Here is a 20,925-nt window from a genome sequence, read left to right as displayed (position 1 = left end):
CATTCATATATCAACTTATGATTCATTCAGAAATCAACTTACAATATGTTCAAAAAGCAACAGAGATGTGTTTCAAAATCATACAAATAATTTATAGACAACATGCAATGAATGGCAGGCACTTTGCGGAACAAGGTTTTGTTTCTTAAAGAATATGGATGGTGCTCCCTGAAATTGCTGCCTTGGACAGATACCCAGTTGCCCCTCCCCCCTACTCCCTCCTAGATCCAAGCCTGATGATGGTAATGAGTGCATAGGCATTTACAGCCACTCCCATTGGCCACCACACCAAGTGTCAGTTGGATTACATGAATAATGTGCTATCTTGGATGAGAGTCATCAACAGACGTAGAAGTAACTTCAAGTATTCTTCAGGGAAGCAAGACACTGTTCATGTTCTATATTAATGACCTGGCAAACAACATTAATAGTAACCTCAGAACTTTGCAGATGATCCAGTTATCTATAGAGAAGTACTTTCTGAAGAAAAATGCACAAATATTCAGTCAGCTCTTGTCACGATTTCATAATTGTGACAAAATGCTTTAAACATTCAAGTATTTAAATTTATACAGTAGTAGTATCCTATTACTACAATATTAGTGAATCACACTTGGAATCAGGCAAGTCATATTAATACCTGTGATTCTTGAGTTTCTCCCGGCGTATTTGATAATCAAAATATCCACGGGTGTACTGCCGGTCTACAGTGTCCCATGGGCACAATATTTCGGCGATCATACATGTCGCCATCATCAGGTGAACTGACGGACTGAGCTCCTGTGAACGTGCCGGCACGGAGATCCGTACACTATGGCTGCTCAGGGGGAACTGGGTTCGGTCGCGGCGGCGGCAGATTTAAATACCCTCCGCCCGCGGCGCGCTCACTCCGCCGTCAGCACCCCGCGCCACGGTCGCGCGGTGGAACAGATTGCGACGGCGTCTGAGATGACGTCGGTGTGATGGCTCTGTCCGCCGTGGTCGTCACAACTATACATTTGCTCGATTTACTCTTGATTAACCCAATCGCTGGTTCCCAAGCCTTGCTAAGATTATAGCCACAGTCACGGTTTATGAGGTCGTCATTGGTGCGAATTTCGATGGCCTCTCTAACAACGCTGTCCCAGTATCTCGACGTCTGTACCAGAATCCTCGTGCGTTCATACTCCATAGCGTGATTTTCCGACAAACAATGTTCAGCGACCGCCGACTTGATCGGATACATCAGTCGAGTGTGCCTCTGGTGTTCACGGCATCGATCCTCGACGGTACGCATCGTCTGACCAATATACGACTTGCCACATTGACACGGAATCTGGTACACGCCGGCCTTCCTCAAACCGAGGTCATCTTTGGCGCTCCCCACCAGTGCACGAGTTTTATTCGGAGGACAAAACACAGTTCCGACCCGGTGTTTCTTCAAAATGCGGGCGATTTTCCCCGAGAGTGCGCCTGTATATGGGATAAACGCAGTGCCTACCTCCTCCCTCGTGATTTCATCCATCTCCACAGGTTGTGCTGTAGTGGGTGGGCGGAGAGCACGTTGAATCTGCCACTCTGAGTACCCATTTTTTCGAAATACAGTTCTCAGATGTTCCAATTCCTGGGGTAGACTCTCTGCGTCAGAGATAGTGCGCCCTATGTACTAGAGTTTTAAGCACCCCATTCCTCTGTGAAGGGTGGTGGCAGCTGTCTGCGTGCAAATACAGATCAGTGTGCGTTGTCCTCCGATACACCCCATGCCCTAGGGTGCCGTCAGGCCTTCTCTTGACCAAGACGTCAAGGAAAGGTAGTTTACCCTCCGTTTCAGTCTCCATAGTGAATTTGATGTTGGGGTGTATGGAGTTTAGATGTGTAAGGAAGTCAAGGAGTTTATCCATACCATGTGGCCAGATGACGAACGTGTCATCCACGTAACGGAAAAAGCAAGTAGGTTTCCATTCGGATGACGACAGGGCTTCCTCCTCGAAGTTCTCCATGTACAAATTCGCTACCACTGGTGAGAGTGGGCTACCCATGGCGACTCCCTCCGTTTGTTCGTAGTATTCTCCATTAAAAAGAAAATACGTGGAAGTCAAGACATGCCAAGGTATGCCAAGGGACATTGCGTGTCTACAAATAAGGGCAACATGAATGGTTACATGTGTGTTTGACCCATGAGAGAGAACCATTGAAATGCTAAAAAACTGAACTAGCAGACACTTGAAGATAGATGTTAACTATCTTGTAAAAGTGTACTTACAAACTTTCAAGAAATGGAATATTACAGCCACCTACAAATCACTTTCATGGGGTCTGTAAAGACATGATTAGGCTAATTATTGATCACAAAGAAGCCGGCCAGAGTGGCCGAGTGGTTCTAGGCGCTTCAGTCTGGAACGACGCGACCGCTATGGTTGCAGGTTCGAATCCTGCCTCGGGCATGGATGTGTGTGTCGTCCTTAGGTTAGTTAGGTTTAAGCAGTTCTAAGTTCTAGGGGACTGATGACCTCAGATGTTAAATCCCGTAGTGCTCAGAGCAATTTGAACCATTTTGAGCACAAAGAGGCATTTATGCATTTTGCCTTAGGTCCATTTGCAAATGGAATGGGATGAAACGCTAATATGTATTACAATAGGACATATCTGCTGCAATTGACTGCACAGTGTTTTACAGAGTGTGGTTGTAGATGCCACTTAAAGACAGGGATACATGTCCAGTGTGGCTCAAAAGGACATATGTGGTTGTTTTATAAAAACATAAGAAGTCATCAACATAAGGGATGAAAAACATTGGAGATAAGGTGGCTATGTGATGAATTTTTTTTAAATTAATGCAGAAAATTTAGTATAGAGCAGGGAAAACAATCAATTACTCTGATGATATGAGCTGAATGATCAGTGTTAGTAATTAATCTACAAACAATATGACAATACACATTTTTCCCAGAATACCTCATCTCAATGCAGACTGGAATGATTTCGACATTGTGATATACTTTGAGAAGCTCTAACCTTCCTTCTTTCTGCAATGGGCACTGTGTTGTCACTTCTTTACTAGCTCCAGTGAAACAATGTTACTGTGCTGGCATCACACTTCTGAATGACAAAAATAGCAGTTCTGCAGCTAAAAATTATTCACCTTTTGCAGACAAATGTTATGTGCAGAAGGATTTACATATTGAAGTGCAGTTTACCATAACTGACATAATGAATCAGTGTTATGAAATAAATTATGTAAGAAACAGGAGTAAACAGTAACATGAATTTCACATGGTGTAGAAAATTTACTTCTAATATTACGTTTTGTTTGCACTATGCTCTGTAGAATTAAAAATTAGCAGTTAACTGCTAAAATCAGGGATATTACTCACCTTTCCACTGAGAAAATAAACCCTTCTAAATCATCACCTGACTTTCACTGATAACAATTGAAAATGCTCAGTGATAAAAACTAAATGGAGTAGTTAGTAAAACAATAAAATTTTAAATTCTAGTCTTGTAGAAGCTGGATACAGGAGGTTAGAAAATGCCCTTTTCAATAGAAGAGCTGCTTCCGACACAGGGAATTTTAAAATAATGGAAGTCATCTGAATTCAAACATCTTAAAAAATGCTTGTATATTTCAGAAATTATGTAACATGCATAGTAATGCTGCTCATGCTGACCTTTGCACATTCTGACCAGTCTGACCAAGGACTGACTACACAGTCTCCTGGGCAGGCCACATGGCAGGCATTTACATCAGCAGGCTGCTTGACAGGATCACAGTAGATGTCAGGCACTTCCACTGCAACTTCATTGACGGTCACCTTCATACACCTGGAAACAATTTGCAGTAGTGTTACTCATCATCATGAAACATAGGCAACATTTCCATTATACAGAGGTTGCAGCTGCTGTACCTAATTATTCAGAAGAAATCCTCAGAAGACTGCATGCAAAAAGCGCCTTCAGCCTTGCATAATAAGAGGATATTATTTCAATGTATTAACTGATGTATGATAAATATGTATTTAGTACAGGCAGAATATATAAATTTCAGATCATTTTTTTCAGTAAAACAAGAAAAATGACATAGATGATTGAACAAATGAATGGCAGTAGCGTCTATACCTTAGTATAGAATAGAATTTCCCTAGCTTTATCACTATGGACATTATGAAATGTGTGTATGTGAGGTACTAATACATTCTTTGATTCCATGCAGAAGCTGGTTTCTTAGTAACCCTTGGCAATTCTTTTGGTGATGCACAGCACCTCTGTATTGGCATCTTTTGTGTCACTGAGAAAATCCCTGTGGAATCGCAAAGTTCTCTTGTGAAAGTCTATCTCTTATCAGTTAATTTTGTTCTGTAAAAATTAAAGATAACTGAACAGTTTTCAAGAACGAGGTAGATGACAACAAGTTCATTAAGATTACTTGTAAATGAAATACTTTCTGCAAGTGCTCCCAATGAAAGCCATCCTGGAAAAAGTTCTTCAACTATATTTATCTTGTCATTCCATCTTAAATTCACTAAAGATGGCAGAGTCATTATGATTATAATGACTTGTGAACAATGGTTTATCAAATAGTTCAGAGCTTCTCTTCCAATATGTGCAGGTTATATTAAATTACTTCAGTTGAAAGTTGTCAGTTTGTGTATAGTGCACTAATTATCTGCAGATAGTCCTTGATTTAGAAATAAATTTCTGCTGTGTCAATGCTGCATCAACAATAGGGTCATCTGTGAAGAATCTCCCCTCTATGGACCATAGACCTTGCTTAGGTATAGTGGCTTGCCTGCCTCCTGATACAGATAGCTGTATAGTAGATGCAACCACAAGGGAGGAGTGTCTGTGGAGAGGCTAGATTAACCTGTGTTTCCTGAAGAGGGACAGAAGCCTTTTAAATAGTTTCAGAGGCAACAGTCTGGAAGATTGACTAATCTAGCCTTATAACATTAGCTAACATGGCATAGTTTGTACTAGAAGTGGGAACAGCTGAAAGCAAGAGGAAACTACAGCTGTGATTTCTTTTCCCCTAGGGCATGCAGCTCTACTGCGTGGCTGAATGATGATGGCATCCTCTTGGGTAAAATATTCTGGAGGTAAAATAGTCCCCCACTTAAATCTTGGGGCAGGAACTACTTAGGAGGATATCACCATCAGTAAAACAAGACTAGCAGTATACATGTAGGAACACGGGACATTAGATCCCTTAATCTGGTCACTAGGATAAAGAATTTAAAAAGTGAATAGGATGAAGTTAGGTACAGTGAGACTTAGTTAAGTGAGATGTCAGGAAGAACAGGATTTGTGGTCAGATAAGTACAGATTATAAACACAAAATCAAATATAGGTAATGCAGGAGTAGATCTAATAATTAATAGGGAAATAGAACTGGGGTAAGCTATCATGAACAGCATAGTGAATGCATTATCATAGCCAGGATAGACATGAAGTCAATTCCCACCACAGTAGTACAGGTATATATACCAGCTTACTCTGCAGATGATGAAGAGACTCGAAGAATGTATTATGACAGAACAAAAATTACTCAGATATTTAAGGGACAGGAAAATTTAGTTGTGATGGGGACTGGAAATTAACAGTTGAAGAAGGAAGAGAAGAAAAAATAGTAAGAGAATATGTGCAGTGATTGGGGGGGGGGGGGGGAATCAAAGAGGAATCAACCTGATAGAATTGTGCACAAAGTATAATTTAATCATTGCTAACACTTGGTATAAGAATCATGCAAGAAAGCTTAATTGTAGAAGAGGCCTGGAGACAGTGGAGGGCCTTATATTGATTAGAATATTTCCAGAGACAGATGTGGACTCTGACCATAATTTATTCTAGTTGTAGTGATATGAAGTGGAATAACCACATAGACTCATTCACAGATAAAGCAGGTGTCAGACTTCAGTTTATTAGTATGATACTATGAAAATGAAATTAATTTACAAAGAAAAATACTGGTACTTTTTTAACACTCATGCTACATATTCTAGAATATAGCTCAAGTTTGTGGAACCTATGCTAAACAGGACAAACAGGGGATATCAAACATATACAATGAATGGCAACAAAAATGGTTACAGGTTTGTTTGATCCACAAGAACAGCATTAGGATTTGTGATTAACTGATACTGTGTTCATTGGATGCTACGTTTTTACGTTTTGTGAAGTGCACAAATTTACATTTCCGAACATTTGAAGCAATTTTCCGATCTTTGCATCATTACGTAATCTTATCAAGTCCAGGCTGAACGTTTATCTATTTTTTGTCGGACAGTAATTCATTGTACATGAAGGGCGCCCATACATGGGGAGAAGAGGAGTCCGTCATCCCCCTCTCCCCCTTCTCTCAGGGAAAGGGTAAAATTAGAGTTGCCAGGTGTTTTTCTTTCTAGAAATGCTTTAAAATTCGGAATTACGTAGGTTTTAACAGGGTCGGAACTGGAGCTTTTTTATGGCTGCTTGCACGTCATAACTCGTCTTCCAAAATATTAAAAATTCCTTCATACCCTCAGGTCTAGTCGCGCCTTCCCCTAAAAATTTTTGTATGGGCGCCCTTGATGCAGGGTGTCCTAGAAGGGATGGTCAAGGATATGACAAAAATGGTCATTCAGATCAAAAAAGACTCGTGAACATGGGCTCTAAAATGCTCATTGTAAAAACTATGACCTCTTATTCAGTAGAAGAGATGCGTTTCACAGTTGCGAAGACGTACAGCCTTTCAGATATGCACTGTAGAGCCCATGTTTATTCGAACTTCTTGCTTCGAATGATCGTTCTCGTCATATCCCTGAATATTGACCATTTCTGCTGGAAAACCAGTAGATAATTACATTGTCGGCAAAATGGCCGAGATTAGGCCTATTATCAACATTGTCTACCAAGTCATTAACGTGCGAACACCAAGGGTCCCAACACACTCATTGACTCCTGTAAAAAGATTGCAAACGTGAAGGAGATGGGCACAGATACAGCAAGACCTAAGGTTCACAAGTTGATGATTTCCCCGCAAGGTCAGTTTTGGTCCAAAATGGTTTAAATGGCTCTGAGCACTATGTGACTTAACATCTGAGGTTATTAGTCCCCTAGAACTTAGAACTGCTTAAACCTAACTAACCTAAGGACATCACACACATCCATGCCCGAGGCAGGATTCGAACCTGCGACAATAGCGGTCGCGCGGTTCCAGACTGAAGCGCCTAGAATCGCTCGTCCACATCGGCCGGCTCAGTTTTTGATGTTGTCAATTTTTCATCCTGGAACAACAACAAAATTAAAGGTTCAGTTGTTGTCCCAAATTTATAGCTCGTTAACAAAATTATATCAATCAAATTGACCTTATCTACCAAGGAACATCGTGGATGTTTTTGCCCCTTATACGGCACCGCAAGTTTCTTGTACCTCCTCCCGTTTCTAATATTTTAAAGCAATATTGTACTTCATTCCTGTCGCACTTCGTAATATACACTACTGGCCATTAAAATTGCTACATTACTAAGATGACGTGCTACAGACGCGAAATTTAACCGACAGGAAGAAGATGCTGTGGTATGCAAATGATTAGCTCTTCAGAGCATTCACACAAGGTTGGCGCCGGTGGCGACACCTACAACGTGCTGACATGAGGAAAGTTTCCAACTGATTCCTCATACACAAACAGCAGTTGACCAGCGTTTCCTGGTGAAATGTTGTTGTGATGCCTCGTGTAATGAGAAGAAATGCGATTGCGGTTTATCGTATCGCGACATTGCTGCTCGCTTTGGTCGAGATCCAATAACTGTTAGCAGAATATGGAATCGGTGGGTTCAGGAGGGTAATACGGAATGCCGTGCTGGATCCCAATGGCCTCGTATCACTAGCAGTCGAGATGACAGGTATCTTATCCGCATGGCTGTAACGGATCGTGCAGCCACGTGTCGATCCCTGAGTCAACAGATGGGGACGTTTGCAACACAATAACCATCTGCACGAACAGTTCGACGACGTTTGCAGCAGCATGGACTATCAGCTCGGGGACCATGGCAGCAGTTACCCTTGACGCTGCATCACAGACAAGAGCGCCTGCGATGGTATACTCAACGATGAACTTGGCTGCACGAATGGCAGAACGTCATTTTTTCGGATGAATCCTGTTTCTGTTTACAGCATCATGATGGTCGCATCCGTGTCTGGCGACATCGCAATGAACACACATTGGAAGCGTGTATTCGTCATCGCCATACTGGCGTATCACCCTGCGTCATGGTATGGGGTGCCATTGGCTACACGTCTCGGCCATCTCTTGTTGGCATTGACGGCACTTTGAACAGTGGACGTTACATTTCAGATGTGTTATGACCCATGGCTCTACCCTTCATTCGATCCCTGCGAAACCCTACATTTCAACAGGATAACGCACGACGGTATATTGCAGGTCCTGTACGGGCCTTTCTGGATACAGAAAATGTTCGACTGCTGCCCTGGCCAGAACATTCTCGAGATCTCTCACCAATTGAAAACGTCTGGTCAATGGTGGCCGAGTAACTGGCTCGTCACAATACGCCAGTCACTACTCTTGATGAACTATGGTATCGTGTTGAAGCTGCATGGGCAGCTGTACCTGTACACGCCATGCAAGCTCTGTTTGACTCAATGCCCAGGCGTATCAAGGCCGTTATTACGACCAGAGGTGGTTGTTCTGGGTACTGATTTCTCAGGATCTGTACACCCAAACTGCGTGAAAATGTAATCACATGTCAGTTCTAGTATAATATATTTGTCCAATGAATACCCGTTAATCATCTGCATTTCTTGTTTGTGTAGCAATTTTAATGACCAGTAGTGTAGTTCCAAACTAGGGGTGGTACCATTCTGCAATACTACTGATGTTCGAGGACAGCCGGCCGTGGTGGCCGTGCGGTTCTAGGCACTCAGTCCGGAAGCGCGCGACTGCTACGGTCGCAGGTTCGAATCCTGCCTCGGGCATGGATGTGTGTGATGTCCTTAGGTTCGTTAGGTTTAAGTAGTTCTAAGTTATATGGGACTGATTACCTGAGATGTCAAGTCCCATAGTGCCCAGAGCCATTTGAACCATTTGTTCGAGGACAACAGCGAATAACTACTTTATAGACCTAGTGTGGACTAGTCTGACACACTGCACGAACACGCGTACCGTCTAATAGGTCCAGCCACATGGGAACAGGTACAGTTTGTCTCTGCAATGGTGTATCGATTTTTATGTCATATGTTTATTGCTAGTTTCTAACTGTAGACGATGCTATTCAAATAGTGCTAATCAATCTTCCCAGTTTCTAAAATAATCCAATATTTCAAAGCAATTGAAATTTTACGAATGAATATTACACGTTTTTAAAGAAATTTTGATTAGAAATCAAAGATTGTAGCAGCGCTGCTTTGGCAAACTGATATGCTAGTTTTCCACCTGGTCATTAGTAGACAATGAGGAAAACCTTTTATAACCAAGCATCTTCATTTATGTTCAAGTTTGCATTTCTCGAGATGTTCCCTATTTTTGCCCACCGTCTGTAGATACCTCTTCAGTGCTGCTGTTCATTTTTGGAACACAACCTACGATCATCTTAGAGACAGAAGTGATGACACTTTCTGTAGGACCTGACCATCATTTTTCAGGACAATGCTCAAGCACGTACAGTGCAAGCTGTTACTGATTTGTTTGACTGATGGGGCTGCTAAGTGCTATACTACCTACTGCACTCCCCTAACTTAAGCCCTCGTAAGTTCAACTCGATTTCTAAACTGAAGGAAAGACTTCACGGCATTCGCTTCAGAACTTCTACAAATTCGTCGGGCAATAGACTGCGCTGCTCGAACTGTCAACACAACTGCTAAGAGTATCCTACGACTTCCACATCGCTGGCAACGGGTTGTGCACAATGTTGGTGACTACTTCGAAGACCAGTAAAACTTTGAAACACGTATCTATTTTGTACGAGCTGTAAATAAATAGTTGCCACTATTTAAGTCCCAACCCTCGTATGCAAGTTAGTCAGAAGTTAGCTCAGAGTCGCTGCACGGTAATTATTTCGTTTCCTATTTTTATGGACATTGTGACAAGTTTTTTTAATATACTTAGTCTCCTCGAACAATTCTAACAAAATGAGCAGTATTAAGGGGGGAAGAGGTGGACGAAGTGTTGGGGGAAGAGGAGATCTGCGCAGCAAATTAGTTGAACCGACAGACAATTAAAGACATGGGTAAATGTCTAGTATATGTCTAAAGCAGAGTGTATGTTTCTGTTTATGAATGTGAAAGTCTGACTGGATCTGGCATGAAAAGTGTGTTGTGTGGGTGTTGTACGGGTGTGCCTGCTTTGCAGGACAGCCTACAAATAAGGGTCAAGAAGCGGTTTTCCAGCTCCTGATGTGTAGGCTGCGCTGCACTGCAATGCTAGATTGATTTCGACAATTCTTGGTATACATGTCACTTGCTATCTGGAAAGAGCACTGTAGGGGTATGAACCACCTACAACTCGAAGTGGTGGGATGGGGGTCAATTTTAACGCACTGTGCGCAAATACTCATACCATATTCAACCAGTATTTGAGAATGCCACACGGAGTGGCCGAGGGGTTTGAGGCGCCATGCACGGATTGCGTGGCCCCTCCCGCCGGAGGTTCGAGTCGTCCGTCGGGCATGGTTGTGTGTGTTGTTCTTAGCATAAGTTAGTTTAAGTTAGCGTAAGTAGTGTGTAAGTCTAGGGACCGATGACCTCAGCAGTTTGGTCCCTTAGGCATTCACCCGCATTTGAATATTCGAGAATCAGAATACTTAGTGACTTGCAACAAACTTTACACATAATTTCAGGCCTTTATATAACTTTCTCTCGATGACACCCCTCCCACAAAATGATGAAAGGAAATAAGTTTATCGCTTACTAAATTTTTCGCTGTTCATACAGTAAAACTGCCTTATCAGGCATGTCGTTTTAATTTATTAGCTGCAACTTAATGTCGCTGAGAGTACGCACATATACCATTGAACGTACCTGAAAAATTAGATCAGTGTATGCCACACAGTTCAGGAGATGGTTCCGTGTCCACTGCAGTTGTAATACACGATGCCGTTGGGTCAATACGTAAACATGTAGGGGTGGTCTGCTGTGGAGCTCCATGTTCAACAATGTACGATGGATGGTGTGTTCCCAAACACTTGTGCGTGCACCAGCATTGTGCTCTTTCGGCAGAGATGCCACAGATCCTACTTTACAGAGCAGACAAGCCTCCGAAACCCACGTTCTATGAAGAGCCGTGGACGTCCAATGATTTAGTGCCTAGTGATAGTTTCACTGTCCTTCTACCACTTTTCATAGATGCTGACGAGAGTGGCACGAGAACAGTTGACAAGCTTCGCCGTTTTGGAGATATTTGTTCACAGGCTCTGTGTAAAAATAATCTGCCCTTTGTCAAAGTCGCTTATCACAATGGATATCCATATTTGCAGCACATATCTTCGCTAGGGTGATCCCCCTCCGTGTCTGCTCCGCTTACATACTTTAGCTACCGCGTCAATTGCCCGCAACGCCACCAGCCGGCATCCAACGTTGCGATGGGCAGTTGTCATAATGTTTTGGCTTATCAGTGTATGTGTGAAATAAATGTCAGCTTCGCATTTGTTGAATATCTCCCTCCAAGACCCTTGATCGACTTGAGCTTATTTGCTACAGATATTACTTATCACTTGGAGGGGCTGTGGGCTGGAGGAGATGGAGAGAGAGAAGCAGGGGAGGAGGAGATAGAGAGAGGAGGAAGGAGATGGATGAGAGGGGGAGAGGAGGGGTTGTACTGAGAGAGGAGAGAGGATGAAGTGGCAGAGAGAGGAGGGAGGATGACATAGACGAATAGAATATTGGGGCAAATAAATCCCTGGGCAACAACAGATTTCTCAGCTAGTGACAGATAATACCCAAAGAACGTAAAACAGCTTGTGGAGCTCAAACCTTTAAATTACGAGTACCTCTCCTCATCAAGAAATTCAGTAAGATGTGATATTACTCCAATACATGCAGAGTGATCCATCCATCCGAACCATACAGTCTCATTTCATGTGATCCATAGTTCTCAGAACAGGTCTGATGAACAATGATCACATATACTTGTCAAGGAGATAACAAGATGTGCGGGTTTTCCGGAATAGATGAGAGCAGGAATTGATAGCTTCAACCAGTAAACCAACAGTTCGAAACTGAATCGAAGTCGCATATTTAAAACAGCTTCAACTTCCAGTTACTTTACAAATGAGTTATTGTTTTATATATTTGACGTTCAGCAAATAAGCCAGAAGTGTTTTAGAGAAGGTTTGAAAATTCTTAAAGTTTGTTGGAAGTCGCTAAGTGCTCTTATTGTGAAGCACTGTATGAATATAGCCTGGGTAATTTGCGCTCCATTTTAAACAAAAGCTAATTTCTCACTCATCTCAGTATACATGACGTCATATGTCCTGTAGTAAAAATAAAGAAAACAATAAATATTTATCACATAGCACTGGTAAACGCAATTTCCCCAACAAAAAAGTAAAATAAAGAAGATACGCGAAACAAAAATAAATCAAATATCGCGTCAATACTTCGTCGAACTTGTACAAAACATGCTTGTGTTATTCATAAACAACTTTCGCATTCATCAGTAATAACAGGAAACTCTTGCCTTAGATCATGATGAAACGCGTTTTATTGAGTAGAGACTAACAACAATAATTATATATATTTTCTATGTTTGTGCAAGTAAACTGTACTAGATCAAAAGTAATTGCTTTGGTTACGTAAAAGTGCAGCAGTTACGCGATAACTAATTTTCATTGCTTATAAAATACAATTTATTTTCTGTGACGATATAAAAGACACAATAACTTAACACTGAATAATGCATTGTTCTAATCAATATATGTTATTAAAGTAAGTGTACAATATGCGTGCGCTAAAACTCATAAACGAGTCCCGGTACGATCAAGAGAGTTGCATGGCGTGGTAGCCGTCTACCCCCCATACGTGAAGAAAGTACTCGTTTTTCCTGAAGGACGTGCTTTTGAATATCTAAGGGCTGTGAGGTTTCGCCCTATAGAAATTTATAGAGTATTCGAAAATATTCTACAACATTCGAGAGTATTCAAGATCATTCCACAACATTCCAGAATATTTCCGGAATGTTCCACAATGATCCGAGGTGTTCTGGAATGTTCGGGAATAGTCTGGAACGTTCTGGAACATTCCAGAATGTTCGGGAACATCCAAGAACATTCCATATCATTGTGGAACATTCCAGAACGCTCTCGAATGTTGTAGAATATTTTTGGGTTCAATGTGAACCATTCGAAGGCTTTTTTTGTATCTTCTGTAATTCGCCACTGCTGGAGCTACCCATTGGTAGGAGTATATGAAGCAAGACCAGACGTCGGCTGGAACATCAGTTTATTATTAGTGACGAATAGAGGAACCGAAAAAGTAGTGCAGTGAGCGAATAAAAACAAACAGCGCAGTGTGAGTACTCAAAATGATATAGTGACTGAATGTTAATCGAAAATGTATTCTGAAATGTGCGGAAAGTGTACTTAGCTTATTTGTTAATGAAAAGCTGTTTTTATGTATATTGTAGACAATGCACAAACGTAAAGAGTAGGATATCATGCCAGTTCTGAAGCAAAACGGCAAAAACATAAAGCACAGAGAAAAAGCGAAACAGACGAAAAGCGCGAAGCATTTTTAAGTTCCCAACGAACAACAATGAGCACCGTGAGAAGCAGAAAAACCGAAAAACAACTACATGAACGGATTGAAAAATCAAGAATTGTGTCACAATCTTATAATAAACCAGCCATGAAAATATCACCGTACAAGAAGCGCCGGCGAGGTCAAGTAAACGGTGCAGCCTAAGAAATGAAGCATTCCGCCACGACCCGATGAAAAAATATAACAAACACAAAATTTTTTACATTACATGAAGGGTGAAACTCAAAAATCAAAACACTTCCTTCAAAATATAAAAGCGTAAACGGCTGCTTCCAAATCATTTCTTTCGTTGTCACTTCGATCAACACAGACAGAGGTGAAATCGATTATATATTTTCCATACAAGGCCAAATCTACCACAACATGGAATCATTATTACCACTACCAACAAAGACCATAAATTTCTGCAAATATATAAGGGGCGTTCAAAAAGAAACGAGCCGGAGGCGTGATTACAGAAACCAGTACCTGTATGTTGGTAGTATTGACCGTGGCTGTTGAGACACTTGTCCCACTATAACGCAAGGCGGTGAATGGCTGTCTCATTGTAAGGTGGCGATAATTTCGCACCTTACAAGCACTCATCCACATACTTTGCCGTGAACTACAACCACAATTAGGTATCATTTGATAGGTTGTACATCGTACACTACTGGCCATTAAAATTGCTACACCACGATGATGACGTGATACAGACGCGAAATTAACCGACAGGAAGAAGATGCTGTGATATGCAAATGATTAGCTTTTCAGAACATTCACACAAGGTTGGCGCCGGTGGCGACACCTACAACGTGCTGACATGAGGAAAGTTTCCAACCGATTCCTCATACACAAACAGCAGTTGACCGGCGTTGCCTGGTGAAACGTTGTTGTGATGCCTCGTGTAAGGAGCAGAAATGCGTACCATCACGTTTCCGACTATGATAAAGGTCGGATTGTAGCCTATCGCGATTGCGGTTTATCGTATCGTGACATTGCTGCTCGCGTTGGTCGAGATCCAATGACTGTTAGCAGAATATGGAATCGGTGGGTTCAGGAGGGTAATACGGAACGCCGTGCTGGATCCCAACGGCCTCGTATCACTAGCAGTCCAGATGGCAGGCATCTTATCCGCATGGCTGTAACGGATCGTGCAGCCACGTCTCAATCCCTGAGTCAACAGATGGGGACGTTTGCAAGACAACAACCATCTGCACGAACAGTTCGACGACGTTTGCAGCAGCATGGACTACCAGCTCGGAGACCATGGCTTCGGTTACCCTTGACGCTGCATCACAGACAGGAGCGCCTGCGATGGAGCACTCAACCACGAACCTGGGTGCACGAATGGCAAAACGTCATTTTTTCGGATGAATCCAGGTTCTGTTTACAGCATCATGATGTTCGCATCCGTGTTTGGCGACATCTCGGTGAACGCACATTGAAAGCGTGTATTCGTCAACGCCATACTGGCATATCACCTGGCGTGATGGTATGGGGTGCCATTGGGTACACGTGTCGGTCACCTCTTGTTCGCATTGACGGCACTTTGAACAGTGGACGTTACATTTCAGATGTGTTACGACCCGTGGCTCTACCCTTCATTCGATCCCTGCGAAACTCTACATTTCAGCAGGATAATGCACGACCGCATGTTGCAGGTCCTGTACGGGCCTTTCTGGATACAGAAAATGTTCGACTGCTGCCCTGGCCAGAACATTCTCGAGATCTGTCACCAATTGAAAACATCTGGTCAAAGGTGGGCGAGCAACTGGTTCGTCACAATACGCCAGTCACTACTCTTGATGAACCGTGGTATCATAATTGAAGCTGCATGGGCAGCTGTACCTGTACACGCCATGCAAGCTCTGTTTGACTCAATGCCCAGCCGTATCAAGGCCGTTATTACGGCCAGAGGTGGTTGTTCTGGGTACTGATTTCTCAGGATCTGTGCACCCAAATTGCGTGAAAATGTAATAACATGTCAGTTCTAGTATAATATATTTGTCCAATGAATACCCGTTAATCATCTGCATTTCTTCTTTGTGTAGCAATTTTAATGGCCAGTAGTGTATATATCAATATTTAAAGGAATATTTAAAGAATGTTTAAAGGAGACTAACATTGTCACGTACTCCTTGTAAATAACTGGTAACGCTTATTGCATGAAAGGTGACGAAGTGTCTTTATTATCATACTAGTAGAGGTTGGAACGACAGTGGAAATGAAATGGCAGGCAGAACTCAAACTCTGGGTGGATGGCCCGCGCAGGTGTTGATCCTGCTTAAATACAGGAAGTAGCTAGACTGACGTCGTAGCATCTGAGCTCTGGAGCACAATAGGGTGACGGGCGGCCGCTATTGTATTAGGGCCGAAAGGATAACCGATAATACTTCCGAAATCTGCAAATTTTGGACGCAGGTGAGAGGAACAAAGAAGCGGCACCTCGGAAACCACGTAGGCTGGGTTATTTCCACGGATTTTTATTCAGAAGCGTACCATTGTACGAGTATAGGTTTTTCCTCGCAAACTTTCCGCGCTGGGCGACTAAAGACTAAAATATGGTTGGTCGGCGTTCGGAAGAATCTGTAGAGAGGGAGAATATTCAGTGGCTTCGGGAATATGATTCGTCTTCGGAATTACGTTAGTGGGGAGCTGAGCCTTGCTGGGAAGCCAGCAGTGGAGAGACGAGGTCTTCCGTTGTGAGCGCCCGTGTGTGACGGTCGCTCGATATCAACTTTGTTGATACAGACGGAGTTGCTCTCTTTGCTCTCAAGAGAGTTTATAGTTAGAACAGTTAGGCACTGTACTGTTCCGAACCTATACTATTCTTGAATTCACATCCTGGTTGGATGTCGTTGTTGAGTACACAGCGTTCAGTAATTGAGAGCACTTCTTCTGCCTATACTTCCGTTGAGACGTTATCTGAACTCCGTCCTTGTGGCTGAAGACAGAGTGGAGAAAACAGTATTAGAGTATATTAGTCGGAGGACCGCCTTCTGGCGTCGCAGTGTTTGAAAGAGTTTATTTGTTGCTGGAGTTCTTCCATCGTCGCAGACGAGTACGAGAACCATCACTTCGACGCATCGGACGCAGTACATACGGTGATATCGCAAATTGCTTCGGCTTATAAAGGCTATAAAAGCTAAACAGCTGTGATTACGTAAGTTTATTTCCACTGAGGTTCCACACCACCATAGATCATCTTTGATAGTAATGTCTTCTAGTGTTTGGTACGTGGATGATGTCAGTCATTTCGCGTTATTGATATTAGATCGTGCAGTCATAATAAGGGGCAGAGTTGGGCAATTGATTAGTAATTTTACTTAGGAAATGTAAACTTTGTAATATAAAGGTTTTTTTAATGTACAATAAATATATAAGCAGGAGCAATGTTTATCATTTAGTAGGATTAGTTGCCTTCATCATTCATTTATGTTTATATTGTAATTTATAGAATCAAGAGATCCTAAGATCTGCTTCAGGGGGTAGTCAGACAGGGCCAAATCTTCATTTTAGCGTTTATTATTTTCCATTGCGCACATTCATTTTACACCCGCCTGGAGTAGCATCTTGGATATGGTGACCCTGCCAGGATCCTACTTAGAGTCTTCTGATAGTAGTCATAAAGTGGTTTGAAACCTCAGAAATTTAAAAAAAAAATTCCCATTTATAATGTTTAGGTATTATTGATAGTGATCACCAGCTTGTGTGTATAGTTTGCAGTGGTAAATTCACACGATAAAATTAAAAATAATCTTTGTGTATTTTATTGTTTCTTTTCAGAGGCGTTGCGCTTCAGCTTACTGGCTGCAATTTATTGATTTAAGTTATGTGATGTGTCAGTGTATTTTGTTGTATTGTAACGACACTGCTCGTTCACGACATTACCATTAGATAAGCTTCTTTGTTGTAGGTATTTATCTTACGTGCCGTTACATAATGAATGTGAGTATTGTAAACTGAGTGTATTTTAAGAGAGAATTGTTATCGGGGAACAGTGCATGTTAAAAAATGGCTCTGAGCACTATGGGACTCAACTGCTGAGGTCATTAGTCCCCTAGAACTTAGAACTAGTTAAACCTAACTAACCTAAGGACATCACAAACAACCATGCCCGAGGCAGGATTCGAACCTGCGACCGTAGCGGTCTTGCGGTTCCAGACTGCAGCGCCTTTAACCGCAGTGCATCACTTCGACGCATCGGACGCAGTACATACGGTGATATCGCAAATTGCTTCGGCTTATAAAGGCTATAAAAGCTAAACAGCTGTGATTACGTAAGTTTATTTCCACTGAGGTTCCACACCACCATAGTGGTGCATGTTAACTAGGGTGAAAGCGCACTTAGTAGCACAACAGAGCATGAGTTGTAACAATATAGAAATGGCAGATACACGGGGTAGTCAAGAGAGCCTATGGGATGAGAGTTAGCTATGTTAGCAGCACAAGGCACAGGTGAGGAGAATACTGATCCAAGGGAATTTTTTGAGGATGATAGACACAGTCAAGCCCGTGGTGGGCAATCTGATAGCGAAGATGGGGAACAGTGACATACTGAAGCAATCCTAAAGATACGGGCATATAATGCAGGGAGTCCAAGTGAATGCAGAGCAACTAAGAATCGTGGTAGATCGCCGTCAGTGACATCGTCACGAGGCAGCATACCAGGAGCGCGCAATGATGGCTTCCTTGAATACCAAGAAATGGAAAAGGAAAAGGGGAGAAGATCTCCTAAGAGTAGAGGAAGATAAAGTCGCAATAGGAGAGAAGATCTAGAGAGCACAGGTGTGTTGGACATCCTTGCATACCTAAAAGAACTGAGGAGTAATATTCAGAAGCTCAGCTCAGAAATGGGAAATAAAGTTCAAAAGGTCAGCGCTGAACTGGGAGAGCAAATAAAAAAGGGGAATGCTGAAATACGCTCTGAAATGGGAAGCAAAATCCAGAACGTTAGTGCTGAAATGCAGAAGGTCAGCTCTGAAATGGGAAGTAAAATTCAAAACGTTAGTGCCGAAATGGGAAGTAAACGTCAAAACGTTAGTGTCGAAATTCAGTCAATAAAATATGAGACGAGGGAAGTGAAAAATTAGGTAGGGACGCTCCGAACAAAAATAGAACGAGAGACTGCGGAGGGCAGAAGAACCGCGAGCGAGGCGCGATTACTAGCGCGGGGTGCAAAGCGGATTGCTATTGAAACATTAGAGAAGACAAAGATAGGTAGATGAGCATTAAAGAAGTTGCAGAGGCGCGTGAAACAAGTAGAAATAACGCAGATGCTAAAGACGGAAATTACACTAAATAAGGCATTGACCGAGGAGCTCTCCCAATTTAAACAGAACATAGAGAGCGAAATTAAGCATTTATCTCAGGAAGTCAGGTCGCAACCAAGGCAAAAATCATCTCTCATAAATGAAGTAGTAGGCGATTTGGAAACTACAGAAATCGAAAGAGCCAGTTCAAACTCTACACGATTATGTCCAAGCCTAGACGATATTAGAATGTGCTCGAGTGTAAGAGCTGCTCGTCTTATAAAATTACCGGGGCTGCGATGTTAACCAGTTCCGCAGGTACAGCTGGACGTCGTCGTCCGATATGAATCGTTTGCCCCTCAGAGCCTTTTTAAGGGGACCAAAACTAGCGTAATCACAGGGAGAGAGGTCCGGACTGTATGGAGGGTGGCCGAGAACCTCCCATTTGAATTTCTGCAGGGGTGCCACGACTGTGTTGGCCGTATGAGGCTTTGCATTGTCGTTGAGCAGAATGACCCCACGGGTGAGATTGCCTGGTCGTTTTGATTTGATCGCTTGGTGATGGGTGGTTAAGATTTGCAAGTAACGCTGGGCATCCACTGTCGTCCCGTGCTGCAGGAAGTGAATCTGAAGGGGGCCATCTTGGTCAAAGAAGAACGTGACCATAGGGGCAAACGGTTCACCTCGGACGACGACGTCCAGCTGTACGTGCAGAACTCGTTAACATCGCAGCCCCGGGAATTTTACGAGACAGCTATTCACCTCCTTGTGTCACAGTGGGACAAGTGTCTAGACAACCAGCGTCAGTACTTCTAACATACATGTATTGGTTTCTGTAATTATGCCTCTGGCTCGTTTCTTTTTGAACGCCCCTTATATTTCATCGAAAACGAAGAAACAGAAATTGATCAGCGATGCACAAATATCAGTGGATTGAGACGAGAGGTAGTCCAAGATGTACAGAGCATCGTACACAAATACAATCAACTGATTCACATATTCAAAACAGCACTAGACCAAATGATTTCTGATGACTATAAAGTTATAATTCGAGCCGACAAAAGACCACCGGGAGAACAAGAACGTCGATTTGATGCACCTCATATAGACGAAGTCGCCATCGTAATTGTGGACAGTGAAAACACAAGTCATGACATAACTGTACAGCGGAGAAGAGAAGGACTACAACACATTGCTGAGGCCTACCGTTCAGATAATGCCCTCCAATACTCATTAATATTTCTGCACGGCGAGGACGGATATTATTTTACTCTGAAACAAATCCAATCTGAAACTAGCGTAGAAACAAACAAAAAATTCGCTTCCAAGGAGTTCCATGCTTAACCGCTTAGTGATCAGAGACAATGAAACATACAATCACATTCTCCCGCCTCGGCAGCTCAGTGGTAATCGCGACAACACTCACCGTTTGTTACATACATTACGTATCCCCAGAATACCGCTGATCTCTTCTGAACTGCCATTCCAATTTAAAAGACTGCAATTTGCAATCAAATTGGCCACTCTTTTTCAGTTAACAAGGCACAAGGACAAACTTTAAAATGTTGCAGCATCAACCTCAACGACTCCTGCTTCTCCCACGGTCAACTATACGTAGCTTGCTCTCGAGAAGGGAATTCGAAAAATTTGTACATATACAGCCTGGATAATAAAATGAAAAATGTTGTTTGGTTCAAATGCTTTGAGCACTATGCGACTTAACTTCTGAGGTCATCAGTCGCCTAGAACTTAGAACTAATTAAATCTAACTAACCTAAGGACATCACACACTTCCATGCCCGAGGAAAAATGTTGTTTATAAACAGGTATTGTAAATAGTAGTATATGTTTTCAAGAGAAATTTTTACCTGTTACATTTTAACAAGTATTGTAAATAGTTAGTGTTTTCAACAAAAATGTTTCACCTCTTATACTTTAAAGTTTGTCCTTTTATTCCAACTACCACACA

The 20,925-nt window shown here is 42.3% G+C and overlaps 1 protein-coding gene across 4 annotated transcripts in view; it reads right to left on the bottom strand.

The window, feature by feature from the left end:
- Positions 1-20,925, bottom strand: part of LOC126248455 (thrombospondin type-1 domain-containing protein 7A-like) — a 1,193,762-nt gene that overhangs the window by 106,262 nt on the left and 1,066,575 nt on the right. For all 4 annotated transcript variants that reach the window (XM_049949448.1, XM_049949449.1, XM_049949450.1 and 1 more), the window contains one exon: positions 3,648-3,801. In XM_049949448.1, coding sequence (XP_049805405.1) covers positions 3,648-3,801 — 154 coding nt within the window. The remainder of the gene's footprint in view (positions 1-3,647; positions 3,802-20,925) is intronic.

This window comes from Schistocerca nitens, chromosome 3 (genome assembly GCF_023898315.1).
Source record: "Schistocerca nitens isolate TAMUIC-IGC-003100 chromosome 3, iqSchNite1.1, whole genome shotgun sequence".
NCBI lineage: Eukaryota > Metazoa > Arthropoda > Insecta > Orthoptera > Acrididae > Schistocerca > Schistocerca nitens.
This window is presented reverse-complemented; position numbering and strand designations above follow the sequence as displayed.